This window comes from Siniperca chuatsi, linkage group LG23 (genome assembly GCF_020085105.1).
Source record: "Siniperca chuatsi isolate FFG_IHB_CAS linkage group LG23, ASM2008510v1, whole genome shotgun sequence".
Lineage (NCBI taxonomy): Eukaryota > Metazoa > Chordata > Actinopteri > Centrarchiformes > Sinipercidae > Siniperca > Siniperca chuatsi.
In genome coordinates this window covers 22,283,482-22,309,939 of record NC_058064.1, presented here as the reverse complement: position 1 = coordinate 22,309,939, position 26,458 = coordinate 22,283,482, and the positions used below count along the sequence as shown (strand labels likewise).

Sequence of the window (26,458 nt, the reverse complement as noted above, 5' to 3'; positions counted from 1 at the left end):
TTCCGTCTTCCACTCGTCCCCCTCCCGGATCCGAACGAGGTTGTAGGCGCTCCGCAGATCCAGTTTCGAGAATATGCGAGCCCCACGGAGTTCCTCGAGGGTGGCAGGGACCAGAGGAAGAGGATAGGGGAGCTTGACAGTTTGACTTTTGAGGGGCTGGTAATCAATGCAGGGCCACAAGCCTCCGTCCTTCTTGCCCACAAAGAAAAAGCTCGAAGCCGCAGGAGAGGTGGAGGGTCGGATGAAGTTGAGCCGATGAGGTGGTAAGCTGGTGGCTGTGTTCGCCATACAGACATCATACGCATAATGTAATGGGCGGTGACTGGAATCGCACTCTTCCACATCCCAGCGGTTTTCCCTGCATGGTCTCTACTTTCAGTTCTTCATGGTGTTGAAACGGTAATTCCATTCTCTTTAATAAGTTTGGCGAGATGAAGTTGCCAGAGGAGCCTGAGTCAATGAGGGCACGTACTGCAACAACAGAATGTGGGGTGAGTAATTGGACCTCGAGAAGGGTTAACTTAGAAATTGAAGGATTACTGGGGATGGTACTCACCGCAGGATGTGGAGGACGTGTAGGACATGCCTGAATCTGGTGCCCAGGGGTCCCACAATACAAACAGAGGCCATTAGCAAAACGGCGTGCACGTTCTTGTTGCGAAAGACAACTGGTGTCCATCTGCATGGGTTCTGGTACTGAAGGACAGGCAGCGGGTGAGAGCGGAGAATGAGCAGTTATGTCAGGGAGACATGCTGTCAGTAGTTGAGCGATTTTTACGGTCTTCTGCATAAAGCTTTCCAATCCAATGTTGTTATCATAGATGACCATCTTGGATTAGAGCTGTGGATTGAGACCTTGGCGGTAGGCAGTTATCAGGGCCGTCTCGTTCCAACCGCTAGAGTTCGGAACTGCAGTGTGTAATCACTCGCCGAAGAACTGCCTTGACGATGGCGGAAGAGCTGATCGGACACTGCTAGTTCTCCGGTAGCGAGACCAAACACTTCCTGGAAGTGAGAAGAAAAGTTATCAAAAGAGTTAACAAGGGGAGACTGAGAGTTCCAGATGGCTTGAGCCCAGAGCAACGCTCTTCCAGAGATGAGGGAGATGAGGAATGCAACTTTAGCTTGTTCGTTTGTGAATTTATGCATTTCGATGTACAGGGAAACCTGGAGGAGAAAACCCCTACATTCAACCTCCTCACCCGAATAGTTGGAGGGAATGGCCATGGGACTGGCAGAGGCAGATTGATGGTGTGGATCTGGAGATAGAGCCGCTCAAAGGGCACTGACCAGCCCTTCGAAGGGGCACAGGCTGAGGGGAATCCAGAGGACAGGTAGATTATCTGCGGGGAAGTGAGTCAGGTATACCAACTTGGTAGGGTTGAGACCAGACAGTGAGTGAACAGGAGGAGTGCTGTTTTATAGTGCAGGTGGGTGATTGCTGACAGGTGAGTGTAATCAGTAGTCTGGTGATTGGGATGTAATGACTGTGGTGTGTGGAGACGGTGGTGTCTGTGTAGGCTCCCTGACACTAGTACAGCTTTAGATGACAGAGATCTGAGTCCACATTTAATTATCCTATTTTGTTGTGCTATTTCAGCGTTTCTGTTTAGGTTTTCATGTACAACTCCACTTCTGTTAACTTTTTTATTTTTATTAACTTAAGTGGTCTGGGGGCAGACACCGTCACTAAGGAGTTTTGGGTGGGTAACTGCACTGGAAGCGCAGAGAAGCGTGTAGGACTGCAACTCCGCTTCCTGGTCTCAACTCTGAGTTGTCACGGTTAAGGTCCCCTAATAAACTCGGCCAGATTTGTAGATATGAGAGCTGCTCCATCCAAAGTGGGATGAATGCCATTGATTGAATGAATATTATAAAGAGTACGGTCTAGACCAGCTCTATAGGAAAAGTGCAATGAGATAACCTCTGTTGTGAATCAGCGCTATATAATTAAAATTGAATTGAATTTAATTGAATGCTGTCTGTCCTAATCAGATCAGGTCTTCTCCAGAAATTATCTACAAAGCCCACATCATTTGCTGGACACCACCTCGACAGCCTGGCGGAATGAAGACATGCGGCTAAACATGTCATCACTGGTCAGGTTTGGCCGGGGCCCAGAGAAAACTATGGAGTCCGACATTGTCTTTGCATTGCATATGAATAACAATCTGTACTTATCAACAACAACATCAACGTCGCCCGCTCTGGCCCCAGTAATACATTTGGCTACGGTCGCTGGTGTCGCTAACGTCACGTTTCTCAAAATGGAGCTGTCAATAATCAGAGTTGGTTTCTCAGCGGGTGTGTCGCTGAATGGGGAGAACTTGTTAGAAATGTGAACAGGTTGGTGGTGAATCATGGGCTTCTGTTTAGGGCTATGCTTCATTCGGACAGTCACCCAGCTAACAGGAGCTTCCTCTGGTCGGTCCACACTGGCTACTGGAGGCTGGCTAACTACAGCAGCTAATGATTGAGTTCCCACTAAATTCACTAAGCCTTGCCTCGATTGCCAAAAATAAGTTACATTTATTACATGTACCATTATCACCAAAGGAGGCAGAGGAATTGCTAAACATTTGACACACAGAGCAGGAGAGTGAGAGGGAGAGAGAGAAGCCACTGCTAGCTGCTAAGCTAAAGAACAGTAGCTAGCAAAACTGAATAGCGTGTAAACTGTGGGATTAGCGAGAAAGTCGTTAAAAGAAGGAGAGAGCGATGAGTGCTTGAGCAGAACTAGTGTATGTTTAAATGTATAGCAGATCATTAGTCACTATACTAAAGAATCGAACAAAATTAACTGTGATGCGCTAGAGCAGCAAATATACACTACTAGTAACACACAAACACCGGTGACTGGAAATGAGACAATATGCTAACCACAGCACGTCACCCTTTGAAATGACTCTTCTGTAGCTGCTATGTCTGCTGGGAATATCCAGAAAAGATGATGAGGCAGAAGTCAATTGGATTAAACAGGATACTACAAGAGTATGGTCTAGACCTCATCTATAGGAAAAGTACAATGAGATTTTCTTCTGTTATGAATTGGCAGTATATTAAAAAAAACTGGGTTGAGATCTGGTGACTGTAAAGGCCATAGCATTTTATTCACATAATTTCCATACTCACCAAGCCATTCATCTCCTGTCACAGGGGACAAATTAAAGGAAAAACCTGAATCAAAGAGTGGAGAAACAATAATATCAAATGCAGATGCTGCTGTGCAACAGAGTATGTGTTCATCCCTCCAATTCAGTTCCGCAGACTTGGTAAGGAGCACTGAAGCTGTTCTGGAGGCTTGTGGTGTCCTGACTCCACACTAAGACACTTCATGTTGGTTTAGCATATATATATATATATATATATATATATATATATATATATACTTGGTCATTATTATCCCAAGATAATGAGAAATTGAAGATCTGATATTTGATGCCTCCAGATAACATTATAATTACATTATTATTAAAAAAACTTATTCTGTCATATCTCATTACCCTGCTCTCTAGTTGTAAGGGTTTAGCTGGGCACAGAAAGGTGAGTGATTTTCATTGAACCCTTTGAAGGTGCTATCACTGAAGAAGCTGTGACAAAGATGTCAACCCACATAGCAGCTTTCGCCTGAAACACTGCTCTAATCTCCTTCCCTCTCTCCCAGTAGAATTTTCTTTAGACCCCACAAAGACTGTAAATGTAAATTCAATTTTGAGACAAAACTACTTTATTTTTTTTTAATCTATAACATTACTGAATTAATTTCCACTCACAATATTTCTACCTTTATCCTGCCTGATATTTGTGTAGTTTTTGCATACAGCCAATTCTACAGCGAACCACCATTACAAAGTGAGATGTTGATTGATATGTATGGAAGGGATGTAACTGCAACCCATCAAGGGCACGAGAATGTGTTGCATGAGAGCAGATAATAGATCGGGGAGTTTCTGTTCTTAAAGGTTAATTCTGGTTTATTACAACTTGGGTGATTATTTTTGTAGTTTTAGCCATCGTTTCATGATTAAACTCTACTCACTAAGTTAATTTCTGAGATCTGGGAACACAGTGACATTCATACAATAAAGTCCAACAAGTCAAGAAAGAGTCAGATGATCAGACAGGTTGCAAACAAGCCAACAGTTAACAGTGCTTACTTTCTCACCTCCACACAGCTGGCCAATCACTGCGTGAAGTGGGTGTGAATGTAAGATATTTGGTTTTGGAAAGTTACAGAAACCGCCGTCTGACCCCCCCCCCCCCCAATTCCTACACTGGAAGGGTGGGTGGGGTAGTGGGTTTCTGAAGCTGTTTGACCATCTGACAAGAATTTCTGATGAAGCATACTGGCATCGTTTACTGGACTGATTCTTGGCAGGAAATAATTTGACTCGTATGCGCATAAAAATATTCAAGCTCATGCTAGTGTGTATTTTGATTTCTGACTCATGATTGGCCTAGGCCTTGAGGATTCTCTCAGATGACAGAACACTTAGCTTTTTTTCTTCAGTCTAGACCTCTTTCGACTTGAGTAAGGTGACACCTTTTTAACCTTGTGAGAGAGGCGGCCCTGCCAGGTCTTGACTATTAGTGAAAGAAAAATAAGAGCTGGAGGAAAAGCTGTGAGCTTGGAGAAATGGCAGAGCATCACAGATTCCCAGGAAGAAAATCTGGCGTGTGTTGTCATCACATGCAATTACTTAAGCCTTCCATAGTTGCTCAGGGCAGTAGAGTACAGAGTTGAACATGCCGCCCCCCCCTTCAAAACGACTCATCTATAGCTGCTATGTCTGCTGGGAATCTCCAGAAAAGATGATAAGGCAGAAGTCAGTTGGGTTAAACAGGATACTACATCTCTCCATTATGTCTTTCTGTTCATCAAAGCTCCTGCCTTTATGCATCCCCAAAGCAGGGCTCCACTTTGTGGTATTTATGATAATTTTTTACAACTTTTTTTCTATAAAGACTGCAAAACAACGCCTCTCCACACATACACACACTGATACACACATTTACCTCTATGACTAGAATGGAAAAAAATCAAACAAACACGACATTTGCTCTGAAAGTACGCTCAGTCGACAGTTCGTTCCCAACATGAAGAGTTCATTAAAAGAAAATCACACTTTGAATAAAAGAGGAATGCATCATGTATAAAATGCTAAATGGCAATATTGGATCATCAGACGGAATCGAATGCACCTAAACGAGAATGAAAATGGTCCAACATGACAGTTCCTGGTTGTCTCTTCTCTGGAATATTCTGTATAATAATGTACAACAGGGGAGGGCTCCTCGCTGCCCGCATGTCCCAAGTAACTGGAGGGACCTCAGAAGCTGTAACGCTGAAAGTTAACAGATGGCCACTAAATATGATCCCCGCCCAGCAAATCACCTGGTTTCATGTCTGGTCCATTCCCTTGTGAATTATCCCACCGGAGGTTTCAAAAGGCCAAGTCCATGAGAAACTTCCACAAGATCTTTACTTGAACTTAACAATCTGACCGTTTCCCTCCAATATTGCTGATTCATTGAGTTCTCCACAATCACAGTAGATCAGTTAATAGAAGCAGTTCCCAGGTTGAGTTCCCCCTCTTTTGCTACAACCACTCACTATCCAAAATGTAGTCTTTCATTGTCTCCATGTATTTCCTTGGCAACTTTTCTTCATCAGGGTCCATTTCAGGTCTGCTCCACAACAACAAAACAAGCACAACTTCAAATTTTTGATAATATTTCTTCAGTTTTTTTCTGTTATTTTCAAGATAGCAGACCACCAAGACACCCATTTTTAAACACACAAACAAATAAAAAAAACTGTAATCAGGAAAGACTGGAGATGATTGGAGACGAATACATGGATCAGTTTTTCTGTTTGTTTGTTCAATCTGTGGGTTCAGTTGGTCTTCTCACGGCCGCCAGCTTTAGCAGACGGTCCCGTTCTCTTGTCGGGACTTGGGGCAGGTGGATCGGGGTATTGGCTGAACGGAGGGAGCTAGGGTGCAGAAGAAGCCGGCGATGAGGGTGAGGCCCAGGCCTCCCCAGGCGCAGAACATAGACCAGCCATAGCCGTGGCCGATGTCATCAGGCAGGCCGTACATGTACCGCGGGTAACGGGAAAGCTCAAAGTTGATGCCGGCAACACAGGTACAGAGAGAGATGATGCAGAAGGTTCCTGCAACGACAGAACAAGATGTTGAAAGAGAAAAATACATTTAAACCTCTGTCACAGTGAAAGAGCAACAAAACCCCAAATCCAAATTTTTGACAAGCCTGACATCTAAAGCAGGTACTGAACTCGCCATCTGCTTTTTAACTGGTCTTTGGTGCCAAGTCACATCCTGCCAATATCCAACCTTGTCTCCTACAAAATATGTTTATATCCCACATATTTGATTTTCAGAATATGTTTTGGAAGAAAATTTATTGTTGCCTGGATTATGTTCACTGGCAACATTTTATCCAATCCAGGAAGTATGACATTTTTATACTGCAAAGAATTCATCCTTTTCATTCAAAGGAGGTCAGGGTGGATGGGTGGACATGCAAAGCACAGGACTTTGACACCAGAGATGTGAGTCCAGGTCCTGTGTCCCAGGTTAGGTTAAGACTACTGAAACACTTGGTAACGGTTCGGGAAAGATGGTGGTTTTAGTTAAATATTTAACAAGTCAATGCATACCAGCTTTTGTGTTTTTAAGTTGGCATTGACCTTTTCCATACTTAACCCAAGACCACTATCTTTCCCTAACCTTAAAGGCCAGGGTATGTTGCCCAAAATGCAAAATTGTTTATAGCTGTTCAAAATTTCAGACTCTCCTTGAAGGTATTTATGGTGTTGCAGTTGGTTGTGACAGAAGTAGTTGTGTGAAGAATGAAAAAAAGAGAGCTTTAGAGAGAAGTTCAAACCCAGCCTACTTTCTCACTGCCACACCTGACCAATCAGTACGTAAAGTGAGCATACTTGAAGGATTGTTGGATTTGGAAAGTTACAAAAAATGTCCCTTTTGTGTTGGCATTGACCAGTTTGCAGATATATTAAAAACGTTTCCTCATTATGTTGGTAAAAAATGTAATCTTGATGGCATTAAGTTTCCTATAAAACGTATTTACAGCATTTTTCCAGCTCAGTGCAGTTTTAAGCCCATCTTGTGTTAGAAATGCTCCATTAGATCACCCTATACTGTCTCTTCATTGAATGAAAAGGAATTTTACTTCCAGAGCCCTGACTGCCTGAAATAACATCAACCACTTCATCACTCTACTGCAATCTACTGTGGACAATATTTGAATGAAACGGAATTTCCAGAAAAAAGACCTCAGTCTGATTCCCCACCAAAACACTAACTATGGGCAAAAACCCAGGAGATCACAAGGAGAACATGCCAACAAACCACTGACGTCCCTTTAAATATTTCGCTATATTTTAAAATAATCTGTCCACTTTAAATGGTACTTAACTGTACTTGTATAGCACCTTTCTAGTCTTCTGACCACTCAAAGCGCTTCACACACTAGATATCACATTCACACACTGATGGCAGAACTGCTCTTCAGTACTAATGATAATGATGCCAACCTTCCGATTGGTGGACGACCCACGCTACCACTAAGCCACAGCCGCCCATCTGAACTTAACACATCTGAATTAATCTTTTACTTTGGACTTTGTTTAGTAGAAGCAGTTGGAGATGCAGGCTCTAAATTTGGCCTCATTTTGGGAGCTCTGTGACCCTGTGGGCTGCTTTGCTGGGATTTGGCCACTGCAGACTGACCCAGTGTCACAATTGGTATGCATGGCAACAGGGACTGGACCCAAATGCAGACAGTGCAGGCAGACTGGTGCAGTTAAATGATTTATCTTACTGGTAAACCAGTAGACAGGCAGGCAGGTACCAAGGTTATTATAGTTTTGCATTTTTCATTGGGATTTATTTTTATTTTGTTTTGACTTTTTGTTTTCAATTTCAGTTTAGTTATAATTAGTTGTTTGCAAGTTTTAGTTTAGTTTTTATTTCTTGAAAATGCTTATTTCTAGTTTAGTTATTAGTTTTAGTGTTAGTTTTAGTTGTTATTTGTTATGAGGTGAGATTCAAAAAAAGTATCAGAAAAGGTATTGCATAATAAAAACAAAACATTATACTACAGTAATGGACTTTCTGTCTCTGCATTGTTCTACTGAACAGTGAGGCAGTTGGTGAATGTGAAGGTACAGCCCAGCCACAGGCAAGCAATTTGGGGTTCAGTGTTTTGCCCAAGGACACGTCGACTGGGCTGGGGGAAGCCAGGATCGAACCGCTGACTTTCCGATTGATGGACGACCCCCTCTACCACAGTCACATAAGTTTGTATTACCTGGCCTGGATCTAATGTTAGCTTTTCTTTTTGGGGAGGTTGGCTGGGCACTCTCCCTAACCTTGCTAAATTAAGATAGATCAGCCTTGTGCAATTTTTAAAAAAGGACTTTCATATTCATGGGTTTTTTTTCCCTTGAGAAATGTTTCACATATTTTATCACCTTCCACTACTACAAGGCACTTGCTTTTATCTGTGACACAGTTGTATTCAAAGTAATCCCAAATGGGACTCTGGTGCTTTCTCCTGACACCATGATGCCAGGCGTGGCAACACGTCATGAGCCGTGAGGTGCCGACAGCTAGCGTAAAACTGGCACAGCTAAAAAACTGGAAGATACATTTCATATCCACCTGAAATACTAGGCTTCTGTATGAAATAAATTGACAAAGACAAAAACTAAGGACATTTTCTCTATAATTTTAGTTTGTTGTAGTTAGTTTTGTAAACACACAATACAGTTTCAGTTCGTTATAGTTTTTTTGTAAAGCCGGTTTTTATTTTTATTTCAGTTAATGGAAATTATTTTTCACATTTAGTTTTCCTTAGTTTTTGTTAACGATAATGAGTTGGTAGATAGGAAGCAAACAGGTAACAGGCAGGCAGATACAGGTCCAAATGATAGAAAGCAAAAGCCAACATTGCAACTGGGACAAACTACCACTGAGACAAAGGAACACCAAGACTAAATACTCTGTGAGGAGGAAGATAACAAGACATAGGTGAAAGTAATCAGGGTAGGGCAAACAATCAAATCTGGAGGGAAAAACACAAAGATAAGAAGTGAAGGTACACAACAAATGAGGAGAGGTGAGTATACAAAATAAAACAGGAAATGACTCAAAACCCTCCAACCATGACACCCAGCCTATTTCTTGTGCCTATATTGCCAAGCAGCATAACTGACTTTTTAAATGCCTGTTTGTTATACAACTGTAGGGCACAGCACTAATCGAAGGCCCATCATAATTGAGTGTGTAGTCGCCTCCTGCCAAGCCAGAGCTGTGCAGCACACAGCATATCAGTGTGTGTGTGTGTGTGTGCGTGAAGTTACTACTGACTGTCCACTGCCAGAAAGTGGGACACACGGGGTTGTGTGTGTCTCTGTGTGTGTGCTTGGGGAATGCAGGTGCTGGATATGCACACTCATATACTACACTTTCAATCCTTAATCTAAATCACCACCATCAACACTGATGAGAACACAAATACACATGTGTTTGCTGTTTGCAGTGATTTTTATCTAACTGGTTATAGGCAGTGTTTGTGAGTAGTTTCACTATATATAATGGTGGTCATAGTAGTTAGAAGTATTCAAAATGAATTCACAATTTGATAACATTTCATCTGTCAATTTACTGTTATTTTGAGACACAGTTAAATGAATAGTTCACCATTTTGGAAAAATACGCATGTTCTTTATGACTGTGAGATGTTCAGATGGATAGCCTAGCTTAGCATAAAGACTGCAAGCAGAGGGAAACAGCTAGCCTGGCTCCATCCAAAGTTTAAAACTACACCTACCAACAACTGTAAAGCTCATAACATCCCTGGTTCAAATCCAGCCAGGGACCTTTGTTGCATCTCTATCATCTCTCATGTCCTTTCATCTTTCTACTATTGCTATCTAATAGAGGCATTAAAAATGCCCAAAAATAAACATAAACATTAGTATGTAGTCTGGAAATGGGACCCAGCTAGTGACTGTGCACAGCTTCCTAAAGTCTTGTCACACACAGTGACGCTGTCAGATTTGGTACATCGTGCTTGTACAGACACCAAAACCTGAGTTCATCGACCATATCTGCCAATCCGTGCTAGAGGTGTTGGTGAGTGTATTTCTAAACTTTACATAGCCAGGCTAGCTGTTTCCCCCCCGCTTCTAATCTTTATGCTAAGCTAGGCTAACCATGTCCTGACTCCAGCTCTACACTTAACACACAGTCATGAGATTGATCTCAATCTTCACATCTCACTCTCAGGAAGAACGCAAAAAATGCTTTGAACTATTCCCTTAAAACCATTTAACAGAAAACTGTTGAAATTATTTCTACCATGTCTTAGTGAGATGCTTACACTACAATTTTTGTAACAGAAATGTGTGTAAAGTAAAATAAGGCAATAAAGTAGTAAAGTAAAATGCATGGGTTAGGGTTATTACCACCAGGGAGGGAAATGACTAAATAAACCCAAAGTTACTGTATGAATGATAAAAATATGTGTTTCTTGAATCTTCTTAATTTGTTTCTTACAGTGTTAGGATGAGTGATGGTGATACTAAAACCAGCTTTCATTGTCTGTGTGTGTGACTCACCTCCCATGAGGAAGAGGAGGCCGGCCACGTACTGCATGAGACCTCTGTCCCAACAGCAGCCGAGCACACCAATCATCCAACCGAACAGGATGATGGCCACTGCCATGCCCATGAAACCTGCCGTCATTCGCCGCAAGTCTGAGGAAACACAAAAGGAGAAAGGTTAAACATCACAAGAATAACAAGTTAACACTGACCTGAACAGGATACTGCAGCTGTGAAGAGAGAAAACATCACACACACGTTCATTCTGTCTGAAAGATGGGAAGTGAGAAGAGATTTTTAAACAACCTAGAAAAATATTAGTTATTATTAAAATAAAAGTGCTTCATTCAGTTTTGGGTTGATAACCAGTCCTGCTGAAATATACATTTTTACACTTCCTGCCAGCAGAAATACAACAGAATAGTACTTCCAGTCCATAAAGACCATTAGTGTCAGTCAGAGACACACTTTTCAAGTTCAAATGAACGTTGTAAAGCTGATGCATTTTGTCACAGTGGTTTAGCGTTGCAAAAACTCCCACAACTGTCCAACTGACACAAAACCAGCTACACACATCCAGCTGTCCTTACAAGTCAGGAAAAATCTGTTCTGATGTTTAACTAAATCAGAATTAGTCATTGTTTGAGTATCAAGTGATGCCACAGTAACACAGTAAATAAAAACTGAGGACACACTCACAAATGGCACTGAGACACCTGATGGGTGCTGTAAAAATCTTTATTCCAATATGACATCTCAGACAGTGCTAAACAGATTCTTCTTCGACTTAAGAAAGCATGTGTTTGCCATTAACCTGGTGTGGACATTATTATTAAAGTCCAAATTTTAAAGCTGCATTCATTTATTTTTTGACCACTTGATGGCAGCAGAACAAGCTGAAAACAAACATGTGACGTATGATGACCTTATTCAGTTCATATGAACGTGTTATCATGGGCTAAAATGATTCTGGATGTGTTTCAGTTTTTAAGACTCCCTGAATCAAGAGAACACAAGTCAGTTCCCACCCTGCCTATCCCGTCAGCCAGAGCTCGACCAAAAAGAGCAGACGTTCAGTCAAACCAGACACAGCTAATTAGCTAGTGGACTTCTACAATTCACGTAAGATAGCGTTAGCGTTGATCTACTCTTACAGTAATTACTGCCGTAGTGAGTAATCACCTACAGGTAATTTTTCAGTATATTTGTGAGATATCTGAGAGAGAGAGATCATTGGCCTGAGTCTGACCTGACTTGGAGAGATGATGAAATGTGTAAGTGATAGCAAATCAAATTACAATAAAAAATACACAGCATTAAAAATAACTTTATTTGTCTGCTGGTATCATTTGTGACTTTTGGATCTAAGGCACACAGTTTTTTGTTACTTCTTGTTCAATCAGTGATGTGTCACGTTACACATGGCACTAACAACAGATCATCTATGGTACGACAGCACCCTGAATCTTTTTACATCGTCATTGTTCAACAGGCCTCCTCTTCTTTGTTGGAATGTACTCTTCATCATCAGTGCTCATCTCATCATCATCACTGGCCACCTTGTCAACCTGATGACCTCGACCACCCTGTGTCTGAGCAATCATTTCTTCAGCCAGCAGCAGCTTGAAGTCATACTTCACACACTTCATATCACATTCACCCCATTCACACACATTCACACACTGATGGCAGGTGCTAAGTCTAAAGAAACTAACTAATCATTCACACACTCACACACTGAAGCGTTTTTGAACAGAATGCATGAGAAAAGGGGAGATGCATACACTACACACTACATGTCATTCACTCCAATCACACACTGATGCGAGGTGCCAACTGCTCATCAGTATAAAGAAACTAACTCACTCACACAAGTGTGTAGAGCAATTTGGGGTTCAGTATCTTACTCAAGGACACTTCCACATGTGGGGGAACCCGGGATCGAACTGCTGATCTTCCGATTAGGAGAAGGCCCACTCTACCTCCAAGCCACGCCGTCCCACTGCAGCCTTTCCTTCTCTGGCCTCCCAGAGACCTGGTGGTCTGACCTGTACTTGAGCCAGCTGTTTGTGGCAGCCAGGTCAAAGAAATGCAGGACCGCACGGATGGTCCGTTTTCTTTTGTGGCTTGACCTTTAGGCTTCTCTTTTGCTGATCATCTCATGCAGCTGTCCTGGGGATCTGTCCCATGGACACTAGAGGTCATTAGAACTGCCTTATTGTCCTGCCACTTCATCACAACAATCTCTGATGGTTTTCTGACAACCATTTTGGTGGGATGTACCTCCTCCTTGTTTTTGTAGTATGGTGTCATCTGACATTTTTGACTTCAAAACCCAACACCAGACCACTGGGACTGAGAAGCACAAATGCTTTCAGTCCTGTGGGATTAGGGTTTCCTGGCATAAACTGCCATACTGGACACCGGCCTATGAAAGGAATCCTCTGCTCATCTACACGGGCCTTCTCTAGTCTCAGCAGATTGAGGCAGCCTCGTTGCACTCTGTTTAAGAGAAGTCTCACCTTTCATCATTCTTTTTCTCCTCATCAGAGACATCAAGACCATTTGTGACTTTGATGGCCTGCCTAATCTTAAAGAATCTGTTGCGACTCATTGAATTGGCTATAACTGAGACCCTCACTGTACTGTTAAAAGTCTTGGTGGTTGTGGCCAGCGTTGTCCTGCTACTTTGCAGGAAACTTAATTAATAAAGAAAGGAGAGCTATAGTTGAATGCTCTATTAGCAAATGTATTATTAATTATATAACTCAACAGGGTCAATAGTTTTCCAAATCAAGCTTTTAACTGATTGTGTACTGTACGTTTGTGTAAATTCAACTAAAAAGGCTCTCATTTCCTTTTCTAGACACTGTAATAGCAATAAACTTCAGAGCCCTAGCTTACACATTGCTTTTAATCCATAATGGGCGGTGGGAGTCGTCACTTTGTAATGGTAAATGAACTGTACTTCACACACTACGTATCACATTCACCCCATTCACACACATTCACACACTTATGGCAGGTGCTAAGTCTAAAGAAACTAACTAATCATTCACACACTCACACACTGAAGCGTTTCTGAACAGAATGCATGAGAGAAGGGGCGATGCAAAGCGCATGCTCTCAGTGGGTTTGTGCTCATCTGCACCCTCATGAGGCTTGAATATTGCGCCTTGAAGCTGCTGTTGAGCATGTTGTACAAATGAATAATTTTCTTTGTACTCAGTGGTGCATGTTGCTGGATCATAATGAGCTACATCCTGAATGACCTTCTTTCAAATCTGCTGCCTCTGTAGATGCTGCTATACCTTTCTTTCTGTAGCTTTAATACAGAAAGGTTTGCCTCTACTTCTGCCTTACGCCGGGCTGCTTCAGCTGAGTCCTCGTTGCTGCAGCGCTGGCAGATGACCTGCTCGAACCCAGAGAGGACTTGTGGCTTGAGGCTCAGGACCTGGTCTCCAGAGACTGACGTTCGTCATCCTGGCTATTCATCTTAGCGGTGTTTCGTGAGGGAGTCTGAAGGTTGAAGCAGCAGTGTGCTGTTCACAGTTATTTTGCTAGACAGAGAGCAACACAAGACTCAGTATGCTGCACTTGATGTCGCATGATTTACTGAAGCTTAGGTTGTAAAACTGCACGCACAAACACAAGAATAAAACAGAGAACAACAAATTCTTTTAACAACGTTTTTGAAGCACATTACTAAATGACAAAGGTAAGTAACCATACTCACAGACACATCTACTCTAAGCATCAAACCAAAAAACTCTGGGACTGCATGTGCACTGCATAGCTGTGCTGTGTAGACTAAAAACCACCATGGAGGACACAGTACCACAACCTGCCTTTCAGCAAACACTGGCTGGTGTCAGAACACTCCCCGTCTACAATTCTGAGCAAAATCCTTCCTGCCTCACTCAGCCCGCTGCTTCCTTAAGTATGGAAATTGAATGAAAACAGGAGTTAGTTAGTCCTGCTGTCCACTACAAAGGACACTGAATAAAAGTTGTTTTTTGAAAGGGTTAAAATTGCTGGACATTTCTGAAGTCTTACTAAATTGAAGTTAAGACAGATATTGAAGAAACAATTTGATTATTAGCAACATAAACACATATCTGCAAAAAACTGATCACTTACCTCCCTTGTTGCCATAAAATGTGGAAGCTGCGATGCCCGCCATTTTGAAAATAAGGTCCATGTGCTCTGTTAGACACCCCCCCACATCACTAGAAAGCTCAGGATGTCTCAAATAGATTGCATAAATGGTGCTTGACTTAGAGGTCTCAGACTTATGTCCTCCACAGAGGACAAAAATTAATTTCCGGGTCTTTGGAGGTTGTTCAGAAGGTCATCCACTCTTCAACAGTTTCCAGAACAGGCATCCCTCTTTTCAGCCCACTCACAGTTCACATGCACAGTCCTACAGTCTGTAACTTTGTGCATGGAATTCACGTGAACAGGCAGTGTCAAGATTCCATCCACCCTCTGCAGCAATCATAAGTCTCCGTTCCTCTGTCCATCAACTCAACACGCCATCAGTATAAAGCATCTGGCCCAAACTGAAGAAGCCAGTTATGGCAGTTAACTATTGCCACTTATTTCACTCATCATCACTGAGGCCACCCGTTTGGTATTCAGTAAACCAACGTCTCCAAGATCACCATTCTGTTAAAAATAATCTGACACCAACCAAAAATGTAAGAAATCTAAACATTTTTATTAGATTTTATTTCAAATGTTCAAAATATAAATATAAAGAACATTAAAAACCTTACAATGTTCGAAATATGAATATAAATAAAAAACAGAATGAAAACCTAAATAAATAACTACTTCAATGTTGTCACATTGTAAATAACCCACATTATATGGCCAGTGCTCATCAACATATAAAGCATAGATTTTGCAAATGCTGCCACTATGTCCTCACATCAAAAGTTCCCAAGCTGCATGTCTGAACACAGACTGTATATACAGCCAGTGGTCTGACACGACACGGCCCTGCGCTGAGGGGACGGACAACCTGAGCTTAGAAAACGGGGACAACGGCATCACAGGCATGACAGAGAGGGGCCCTGTCCTCACTTCACCTCTTTAGGTGTGATTTAACACTGGACTGTTTAGGATATTTAGTTTTTCGCTCTAACAACTCTGCCTGTCACACTTTGAAGTTAGTATGTAGTTATTCAAGCGTCTCCCCCATAAGTTAAGGCTAGACTAAATAACAGCATTCAGTTATTTACTGTTATACTTAATCATCATTATCTGCTCCACTCACCACTGTCTTGCTTTATTTTTTCCTCATCCTCTTTTTTTTCTCTTTCTTTTTTCACTTCCAGATTGATAACTCCTCTTCATTTTCCTAACTTCGAGAATGTTACACGAATCATGCAAGTTCGATGGGAATGACATGGGGCCCCTTTAGGGAGGTTTCCCACTGAGATGTCGTTGCAAATTGTCCGTTGGTTGTTTAAGGGGGAGGGGCTTGCGGTCACTGCGGTTGCTATGTTTTGAGCCATTGCTGTGGAGTAAAGTTTGTCAGCCTTCGTGGGCCCCCTAACGACTTGGGGCCCCAAGCAGTTGCCTGCCTTGCCTGTTCACAAGCTGGGCATCTGGGGCAAGGGAGGGAGCAGGCTGGGGGTTGGCACAGGGCTCAGGTAGTTGACACCATGTGGTGGGGCGAGAAAGGTCAAAACATTTGGCCTGAGAGCATAAATGTAGAACAGCAAAACTTCCTCTCTCTCACGATCGCTGTCTGGTGCGGATCGGCCGACAAACAGGACAGGAACAGACCACAACGGACAGTCAGGACTGCAGAGAAAATCTGCCCTCCATTCAGGACTTACATACTATATACTCATCCTGAGTCAGGAAAAGAGCAGGAAACATCACTGCAGATCCACCACACCCTGGACACAACCTGTTCCACCTTCTCCCCTCTGGTGGGCGCTACAGAGCACTGTACGCCAAAACACCCAGACACAAGCACAGTTTCCACCCACAGGCCGTCACTCTGAGGAACAGTTAACAGCCACATAGTGTCAGGAACAAGCCCTGTGCAATAAGCCCTGACAAAACATCCACTGTACCTGTAAATTCATCTCAATGTTTTATGCAAATATTATCACTATAAATCTACGCACACTGTACATACTGTATATACTGTCATATCCACCTCATGTATGTAAAGCAACCGGCTACATTATCATATTTATTTCAGCACCATTGCACTAATTGTCTTACTGTTTACAAATGTTCCTGTTGTTGTTTTTGAAACTTATTTATAAAATATATATATATTTTGATATATTGCCCATAATAGCTTAATGTTTGTTTACCTTGTTGAGCTTGGTGTCCTTGTTTTTAGCCATATTTAGGTTTATTTCTGTGTATGTACATATAGAGCAATGAAAAAATTCTGATTCCTTATATGTGTACACATACCTGGCCAATAAAGCTGATTCTGATGTAGTACATGCTGTACATGTTCCTTCATCTTTTTTATTACTGAGCTCTTACCCCCCTCCCCCCACCATCCACTGTAATGGACATCAGACGGCCTCAGCCAGTGAAAATGCACTGCAAAATCTTATTTTGGCCTCCTCTAACTAACCAACACATGTCATGACACCAGACCAGCATGGACAGAACAGGAAGTGGTGTGAGAAACCTTTCACCTTTTTAACATTAATTTACTAAATTCACCATATTAACAGTTCATTTGCAGATTTCTTAAATTCTGAGATAATTGGAGTTTTTTCAAATTTGGACACCAAGTCTGGAGTAACATACATAGGTGAACTTAACACAGACCCTCATTTTAGATTATATCAAGTTAATTCCATAATATTTCACTTTTAGAGTGTACAGCTACAAACATCATTGAGCTTCTTCCACTGAGTATGGGGAGACATGTCCCCCTCACTTTTCAAAAACCTATTTTGTCCCCCTCAGTATGATAAACTGTGTCCTCTTACAGTCCAACCTCCAAAATGCAAATGAGAGAAGCTCTGAGTTGATCAAAATGTGAAATGCTCACCTGAGCGGCCTTCAGCTGTTACCGTGTGCTCACAGCTTTAAGCTTTACAAGCAGTGGCGAGTGATTTGCCTCTCAGACAACATACAAGCTGCCCTTCCTTCTTGGTGGAGGTTGTTGGGGCTGAATGCAGCTTGTGAGGAATCCTGCAGACACTACTCAGGGCTGAAAAGAGTCCTTAAACACCTCTGCAATTTTGGGTAAAAAAAAATAATTTAACAGATATTTACAGATAATTGTCCTAAAATGATACTAAAACCCAATGCAAGATAATACAGTAAGAGACAGAGCTCTTTATAATAAAGATAGAAATAAAACATTATTGAATTTAAAGGTTCATTGTTAACACTGGAAACAAGAAACAGCTTGAATTTTTTGTCAAACATTTTTTATATAACATAATAAAAATATTTATTAGAAAGTACCAGGTCTCTATCTAGGAAATTATATATAGCTTTTTCTTTAAATATATACTAACATTATTATGGAAAGTATGATAACCAATTTAACCATAATTTATTATTTGCTAGATGGTATACATTTATATAAATGAAGAAAATAACATTTTTTTTTTTCTTTGAAGAACGTCTGACTTCATTGTGACCCCCAACCTTCGAAACCAAACTTACTCGCTTGCATTAGGGACATATTTTCCACAAAAGGCACACACTGTGGTGCAATATCTTTAAAGCTGCGTTCATTGATTTTTTGACCACTTGAGGGCAGTGCAACAAGCATTAAACACAACTCTGACATATTATGGGGATTCATCGAGTGACCCCTTTCACATTACAGATTGTTGATATAGAAATCCTTTAACAATAATATCAAATGCAATAAAATATGTTGTCCTTTGAAACTATTTATAGTACATTTGAGATTCCTCCAGATGAAGTCAGTCCACCCCTAAACCCATATTAGTGTTCAGCCATGGCCAACATTTTAGTCAGACACCCTTGTATCAAGGAATTGACCATTTATAGCAAATGGTTATGCTGTTAGGCTGTACTCTTTGAGGGAGCTCTCAAAGAATCAGAGAAGCAGAAGGATTCTGCTGGGAGAACTAATTCCCCTTAAACACATACATGAACAGCCCTCGTAGATAAAATCAACCATACAACAAGCTTGGCAATATCAAGATAGATTTTTTTAAAAGATATCGTAAATACTTCACTGTATCTTTTTGTCTCTTTCCCTTCATTGTTAGGGAGGAGGTTGGGGTGATGGAGAAGCTTTAGCAGCAAACGGTGTTGCCATGAGCGTATGAGTCTAGTAATCATGAGAAGCAAGTGAGACTTCAGTGCTCTGCCTGAACTAACACTGTGTTCCATATCTGCACTGTGGGCGACAAGACAGAGTTCTGATGGCTTCCAAGCAGACTAACTGTAGAAAACAATACAAATATAGAGACAAAACAGCTCAAAGGACTTCAGGGACTCCAATATTCTTTATATTTTAAAATAACAAAATCGGAGTAAAAGCAACACATTGTTGCCATGTTTAAAAAACACTTAATGTGAAAATCCATTATGAAGTTTAGACATTTTACACTGCCTTAGTCAAAATGTCCTATGTGGTGTGCATAAAAAACGTGTGGTGTTTGTCCAATGAGTCATGCCCGAATCTTCTGAGCAGCCCCAGATCTCACTGCCATATAAAACTGTTGGTAAAATTACATTATCAAATATTTTTGGCCAGATTCTAATTAGAATGTTAATGTTGAATAACTTGGTTTTTAATGCATTCATTACCCTGTTCTTTTTCTTTGAGGGCATTCTCTGTTCTTCTCTCTGCCTGTCTCTGTCCTCTGTCTGTCTCTCCTACAGAGGTTCTCAAATGACTCCTCCATTGTCAGCTGCATCATGGATGTGCGAGGAGGAGTACAGAGTCCTGGTGGAGAGCTTTGTAGGGAGCTGGTGGTCGACTCCCGGCGGAGCAAGAAGAGGCCCCAATTCCCATCACCACCCGAGGGGAGGAGGTTCCTGTGCACATGAACTATAAACTGGACGGACAACACAGAGGCCCACTACAGGAAGGGACAGAGCAGGCTGTTCTTCCTGAGGAGGCTCAGGTCCTTCAACGTGTGCAATAGGTTGCAGATGTTTTACCAGTCTTCTCTTTATTCATACTTTCAGATAGAAACTCCATTCAAACCTAAAAAGTGTCCACATCGTTCATGCAATATGAGGTCTATTCAATTCATACTTTACGTTACTCTGAAGTGCATTTAATTATAGTAAGAAATCATCAACACATGTATGGATGTATGTACGGACATGTGTCCATACAGGCACACAGTGTAATTTCAATTTTCAAAATAAAAGCCCAAGATGGTAACCTTATAACAGCAAAGTCAGGATGATGCTTGTTTTTCAAAATAGAATAACTGTATCTCAACAGGAAGCTCAGGAGGAGGCTTGTTTGTCAAAATAAGCCCCCAGTGGTCACTGTATGTTAACAGGAAACTTCATACTCCTTCAGGTGCTTCTTCATACAAAGTTAAGCCAGCTATGCAGTTCGGCTGCCAGCCGTTTTTCATGCAATGCAGTTTAGCGTCAGCGTTTGAACATCCAGCATTCACACGGCAGTTTCTTCAGAAATTGCTTCTCTAGTTGGTGTCAATAAGCATTCACACCAACTAGAAACTTTATTCAAACATCAAAATATTCACCTCAATAAGGACATCCTGGCTTCCATAGAGATTTTTGATAATTTTCATACTTTCCCAAATATTCCAGGTTTCCCAGGAAATTTTTGCTATTCAAATGAATGGACCGAATGTTCAAAATTTCCACATTTACCCACTTTTTCCAACTCTTAACTACTCCATATTTTCAGCTAGAAACTCCATTCAAACATCAAAATGCTCCACATCTTTCCATACATTCCGGGTATTATTTCAAAATATTTAACTTTGTTTGAAGTAAAGTTATAATGGGAGTCAATTCGAAAAACCCTCAAACCGACTTATCTTCAACCTCTTCACACTAATTCATACATTCATGTAGAAACTCCATTGCAACATTCACAATCCTTAGGACTTTCTCACATTAATTAAACTTTCTCATATCATTCATACTTTTTACACAGTTAGAGTTTAAGGTTCATGCGATTTTCAGTCCTTTTCTGAGTTTACAATGGGTGTGTATTGGGAGGAATGTTCAGAGCAAGAGTGGGTGACATCACTACAGTGAAGAGGACTTTTAAAATCTCCTTAAAAAAAATCCTCTTAAACTTTCCCACAATTTTCACTCTTCATACATCATTTTACATCAAACGTAGGAAAATGTGTGCTGGTTGAAGACATGTAACTATGGAATCAAAACAGGCTCACACAGTCAGCTTCAAAGTGACAGCAGTCCAGCCAACTGCTGCATAGACTTTCATATTAACTGAGACCAGAATTTTCAGGAGGGAGGCAGAATCAGGGACATTTCTAAATTGTTCTAATGGACACTAAAATGTGTCCATTAGAGCAATTTAGAGTTACGGTCTTTGCAGTAGAAGCCCAAGTATGATAGATGCACCTCAGCTAAAATCTATATGAAATGAACTCAGCCGGGACACACACACGGCAGTTACTATCACCATGGCAACCTTTGATCTCAGGGGACACACAGCCGATTGAGGTGAGCTAATTAGTGCAATTTGACACAGTTTCTGTCTCCGTGGGGATTTTTCATGATACACAAAACACTCAGTGTAATATCTGATTTTCAAAATAAAAGCCCAAGATAACCTTATAACAGGAAAGTCAGGATGTGCCATGCTTTTCAAAATAAAAGCCCCCAACAGTGACTATTTTAACAGGAGTTTAGGGATGGAAAAAAATAAAAGACCCAGAAAATAACTAACATCTGGATTTCAAAAACTGTAACAGCCATGTGAGCATCCATTTATCCCTGTTTGCAGCTTTAATTATTATTTTTCTCTGCTAAAAAGTGTTTGTGCAGCAAAAACCGTAAGACCTAGAAACACAAAAATTGGCAGGTGGGTTGCAAATTCTACCGACTACTCAGGCACATATAATGACGCTCATTGACCTCAAGGTAATGCTTTAATAATCGAGTTTACATTTTTGCAGTTCTCGACAATGGCTTGGCCTAGAGTCAAAATTATTTCATCATTTTAATTTCTCAAGTCATCTGCATCTGGCCTTCTACTCTGAAAATGTCCAATTTTGCATTTTTTTTCTCAATTTTCTCAAAATCCTACCCCATTGTCACGCACAGACAGAGGACAGGAGATGGATGGGAAATGTCTTTATTGATAATAACAGCCAGCAGTGGAGAGTGTGGAGATAGGTAGAGTGGATCTGGGGAAGTTACCGGAGGGAAGCCACAGGAGACCGGAGAGACCAAGGAGGACTGGCGATGCCATGGAGGACTGGCGATGACACAGAAATGGTCTGGTGCATGGAGTCCTATCCACAAATGAGGTTGGACACTGAGAGTGGAGTGAATTTATCCTGGGTGTGATTGGGGCTGATTAAGGGCAGGAGTGTAATTAGGAACAGGTGTGGGTGATTATGGGCTGGTGAGGACATGACAGGCTGTGACACCCATCTTGTCAAAAAACGCTGGAGCAGTCGTCCTAAAACTTAATCAGGATCGTCTACAGACTTCACTGATCTTAAGTTGTTAAAGAAATTCATGACTTGGTAGTCAAGCATGACTTTTGATGAAAACTGAGACGAACAACTGAAAAATGTGACTGAATATTGTAACAATTAATCAAAAGTACTAACAGCGTATTACTTTAAAGAGTAGAATTTTACTGAGTGTTTGTCAGGTGGGAAAATGTGTTTGTCCTGCTGTGACAAGACAGAGAGCAGACATTATTATCTCAACACTTCAACCTTGACCTAGTGTATGCAGCAAGCAGTCAAAGCCAGGCATGAGAAAGGAGACTTTGCTATGAGAAGAGTGTTCATGGAAGTTATTTGTTACTCAGTATTGTTACTGCTCCCTTTGCTGTTTGGTTATCATTTTAAGAGTACTCTCGGTGGACATTAATAAAAACCTTGTATTCACAGAGATGTTGATTTTTACTTATTAAAGAACCTAAAGTAGACAGAATTTCTCTATTACAATCCCTTTAGTAACAGTGTGACAGTGACAGTTGCTGAGCACCCACACTATCCAAACATGCTCTCTCTTCACATGTCATGTAGTTTTGCTTTAGTTTCTGCTTTCTTCTAACTGCTATGTTCCTTGTTATACATAGAGCATATTTGAAAATTTTTCCATATGTTTTCCATATCGAATATTGTACTTCTCTTCCTCAATAAACCATGCTGTTTCAGACTTCTGTTCTATACTTGTATGATCCATATACTGGAAGACTGATGTGAAATTTGCATGAAATTTGCACCTCAGGGAGCATTCATGCTCCCCTGAGGTTGAAGCTTTTTATTTATATTTCATTCATTCATTCAACCTAAATATATATACAGGGATCCAATGAGAGTTGAGAATGAGATAAACCTGTATTTGCTTTGCTATGTGTTTTAATAGAAGGCTAATGAAGGTCAGTATGAGTTCTTGCTCTACTTTGAGCAATATTTTCCCCTCACTCTGCACCCTTACAGCCCTTCTGTCAGGTCAGATTAGCCCTCAGCATGTTCTCTGTCAAGCGCCAGATCCTGCAGGTCACTGTGGGGCTCCACAAGTTTAAGCATTGAAGAGGACAAATACGGAGCAAAATCCCTTGTGGCGTACTCTAGAAGAAGTGCCCCCTGGGTAAAAATGTCTTATGATTCCACAGCATTGCTACCCCTATCCTGCATGAATAGATGTGCTGAACCACATGTGACATCCTATCCTGTATGCAGGCAAGGCCAACGGGCAGATGTGGGCAAATATGACAGAGCAAGAAGACCGAGAAGAAGACAGTTGGTGGTAATAGTTGAAGAGTATTAGCAACCTAGCACATTGGGTATCAGAATGATAAACTTGATTCAATAAAATATAGTAAATCAAGAATAGCATAATGTTACCACAACTGATGTGCATCATAGCACAGAGATTGCACTGGTGAAAATTACAAATTGCCTTTTAATTGCATCAAACAATGGACTTGTCTCTGTTCTTGTCTTGTTAGATCTTAGTGCTGCTTTCGACACCATTAACCATCACATCCTATTACAGAGACTAAAACATGTAATTGGCATTACAGGAACCGCACTAAGCTGGTTTAAATCCTATCTATCAGATCGATCTCAGTTTGTACATGTTAATGGTGAGTCCTCCGTGCACGCGAAAGTTAGTCACGGAGTTCCACAAGGTTCTGTGCTTGGACCGATTCTATTCACCTTCCTCTAGGCAATATTATTAGGAAACACTCCATAAGCTTTCATAGTTATGCAGATGATACCCAATTATATCTATCGATCAAGCCAGATGAAACTAATCAGTTAGCTAAACTTCAAGCATGCCTTAAGGACATAAAAACCTGGATGACCTGCAATTTTCTGATGTTAAACTGTTAAACAAAACTGAAGTTATTGTACCTGGTCCCAAACACCTCAGAGACACATTATCTAAAGATATAGTTGCTCTAGATGGCATTGCCCTGGCCTCCAGGACCACCGTAATAATCAGAATCAGAATCAGAAATACTTTATTGATCCCCGAGGGGAAACTCTTTTGTTACAGCAGCTCACTATCATGTTAGTGCACACAGTGAAAGAAGTTGTAAGCAAATCAGAATATAATACACCATAATACAGGTAAGATAAATTAAGTACCAAGTGGATATAAGTATAAAACTAAAATAAGTGTAAAGTACAAAGTGGATTTACCAGTTGATGATAAGTATGTATGGAATAATAATACAATAATACCAAAGTAGTGGACAGATCAACCAACATCCCTAGAGCCACACCATGGCTACAAATAATAAAGGATAATAAAGAATAATAAAGGAATTAGTGAACAATTACACAAGATACATGTAAAAAAATTTCATTTTTAATGGAGGCTAGCAGTTCCCCCCTGCTTCCAGTCTTTGTGATAAGCTAGGTTAAATGTATGGACCTATGTCTATACTATACACACAGATGAAATTGATGCTGATCTTCTCGTCTGACTTTGGGTAAGATGAAATATGGGATTCTTTTCCTCTCTTTATTCAAGAGCGTGTTTTTTTTTATTTGAGAGTATGACTTTTGATTTCAGTTGAGATTTTGTAATGCTTTCCCTCAAAACCCTGCCCTCGCACTTAAATAGCCCCTGCTTGCGCTTAGATTTGCTCTGCTTCTGCTCAAACTGTGTGCTTGCTCTCAGATATATTGTTGCATGTACAGATTTCCTTCCTCCACCTTCAGCCCTTCTCCTCACGCTCAGGCTGCTTCAGTGCGCTCGCGAAACATCTGCTCTCAGATTTCTCCTCTGCTCTCGGATTTTTTTGTGCAATAACCCTTTTAAAAATCCCCCAACCAATAAAATGGCAGGTGTAGTGTTGACCAATGAAATCCCTGCCTCGTTGCTGGTGCGTTCGCTTTACTTCTTAGTGCGTCCCATGCGGGCAGTTTCTCTTTAACCGGGTTTATCCACTCCTGCCCTCTATGTCTTTATTATATATACTTCCCTTGCTTTCTTCACAACTTTTGGAATAAAAGTACAGTTATTTCATATACCAGTACCCATACTTTTACTATAATAGCTAAATACTGTACAGTGAATCTGTGAAGGTACGTCACGCTCCTTGTCACATAATTTACTACCTGTAGTAAAGGATTAGGAAAACTCTTTAACATTGTCATAGTCAGGATGTTAAATGAACCAGGTTTTTTGGGCTGCAGGCCCCGATGGTGTTTGCCCCGGGGTGCTAAAAACCTGTGCCCCCTAGCTATGTGGAGTTCTTCAACATGTCTTCAACCTGAGCCTGAGTCTCCAGAGGGTCCCTGTTCTGTAGAAAACATCTTGCCTCGTTCCTGTGCCGAAGACGCCACGTCCCAGTGGCTCCAAGGACCACAGACCGGTGGCACTGACCTCCCACATAATGAAGACCCTCGAGAGACTAGTGCTGGAACAGCTGCGGCCCATGGTCAGACCCCTCCTAGACCCCCTTCAGTTCGCCTACCAGCCCCGGCTGGGAGTCATATTCCTGCTGAACCGCATCCACACCCAACTGGACAAGCCGGCAAGCACGGTGAGGATCATGTTTTTTGACTACAAGTACCTGGGAGTACACTTAGACAATAAACTGGACTGGGCTAAGAACACTCAAGCCCTTTACAGGAAGGGCCAGAGCCGCCTCTATTTTCTGAGGAGGCTGAGGTCCTTCAGCATCTGCCGGACAATGCTGAGGATGTTCTATGAGTCTGTGGTGGCCAGTGCTATCCTGTATGCTGTTGCATGCTGGGGCAGCAGGCTGAGGGTAGCGGACGCCAACAGACTCAACAAACTGATCCGTAAGGCCAGTGACATTGTGGGGGTGGAGCTAGACTCTCTGGCGGTGGTGTCAGAGAGGAGGATGCTGGTCAAACTACATACCATCTTGGACAGTGTCTCCCACCCACTCCATGACGTGCTGGTCAAGCAAAGGAGCACCTTCAGCGGAAGACTCATCCCCCCAAAAAGCACCACAGAGTGCCACAGGGAGTCATTCCTGCCTGTGGCCATCAAACTCTTTAACTCCTCCCTCTAAGGGTTAGTCTATATGACCCTAGGTCACTAAACTGGACATTGATCATTACATCTCTGCAATGCTTGAATAATTGTGCAATATCCGTGTAATACTCATGTGCAATATTTAGCTTT

At 41.5% G+C, this 26,458-nt stretch overlaps 1 protein-coding gene across 1 annotated transcript in view; it reads right to left on the bottom strand.

Annotated features, from left to right (window-relative positions):
- Positions 1 to 3,085: 3,085 nt before the first annotated feature.
- Positions 3,086 to 26,458, bottom strand: part of tmem178b (transmembrane protein 178B) — a 181,445-nt gene continuing 158,072 nt past the window's right edge. Inside the window, exons 3-4 of the mRNA XM_044186128.1 lie at positions 10,670 to 10,807; positions 3,086 to 6,175 (exon numbers count right to left, since the gene is read on the bottom strand). Of these exons, the coding sequence (XP_044042063.1) occupies positions 5,925 to 6,175; positions 10,670 to 10,807 (389 nt within the window). The 3' untranslated portion in view covers positions 3,086 to 5,924. The remainder of the gene's footprint in view (positions 6,176 to 10,669; positions 10,808 to 26,458) is intronic.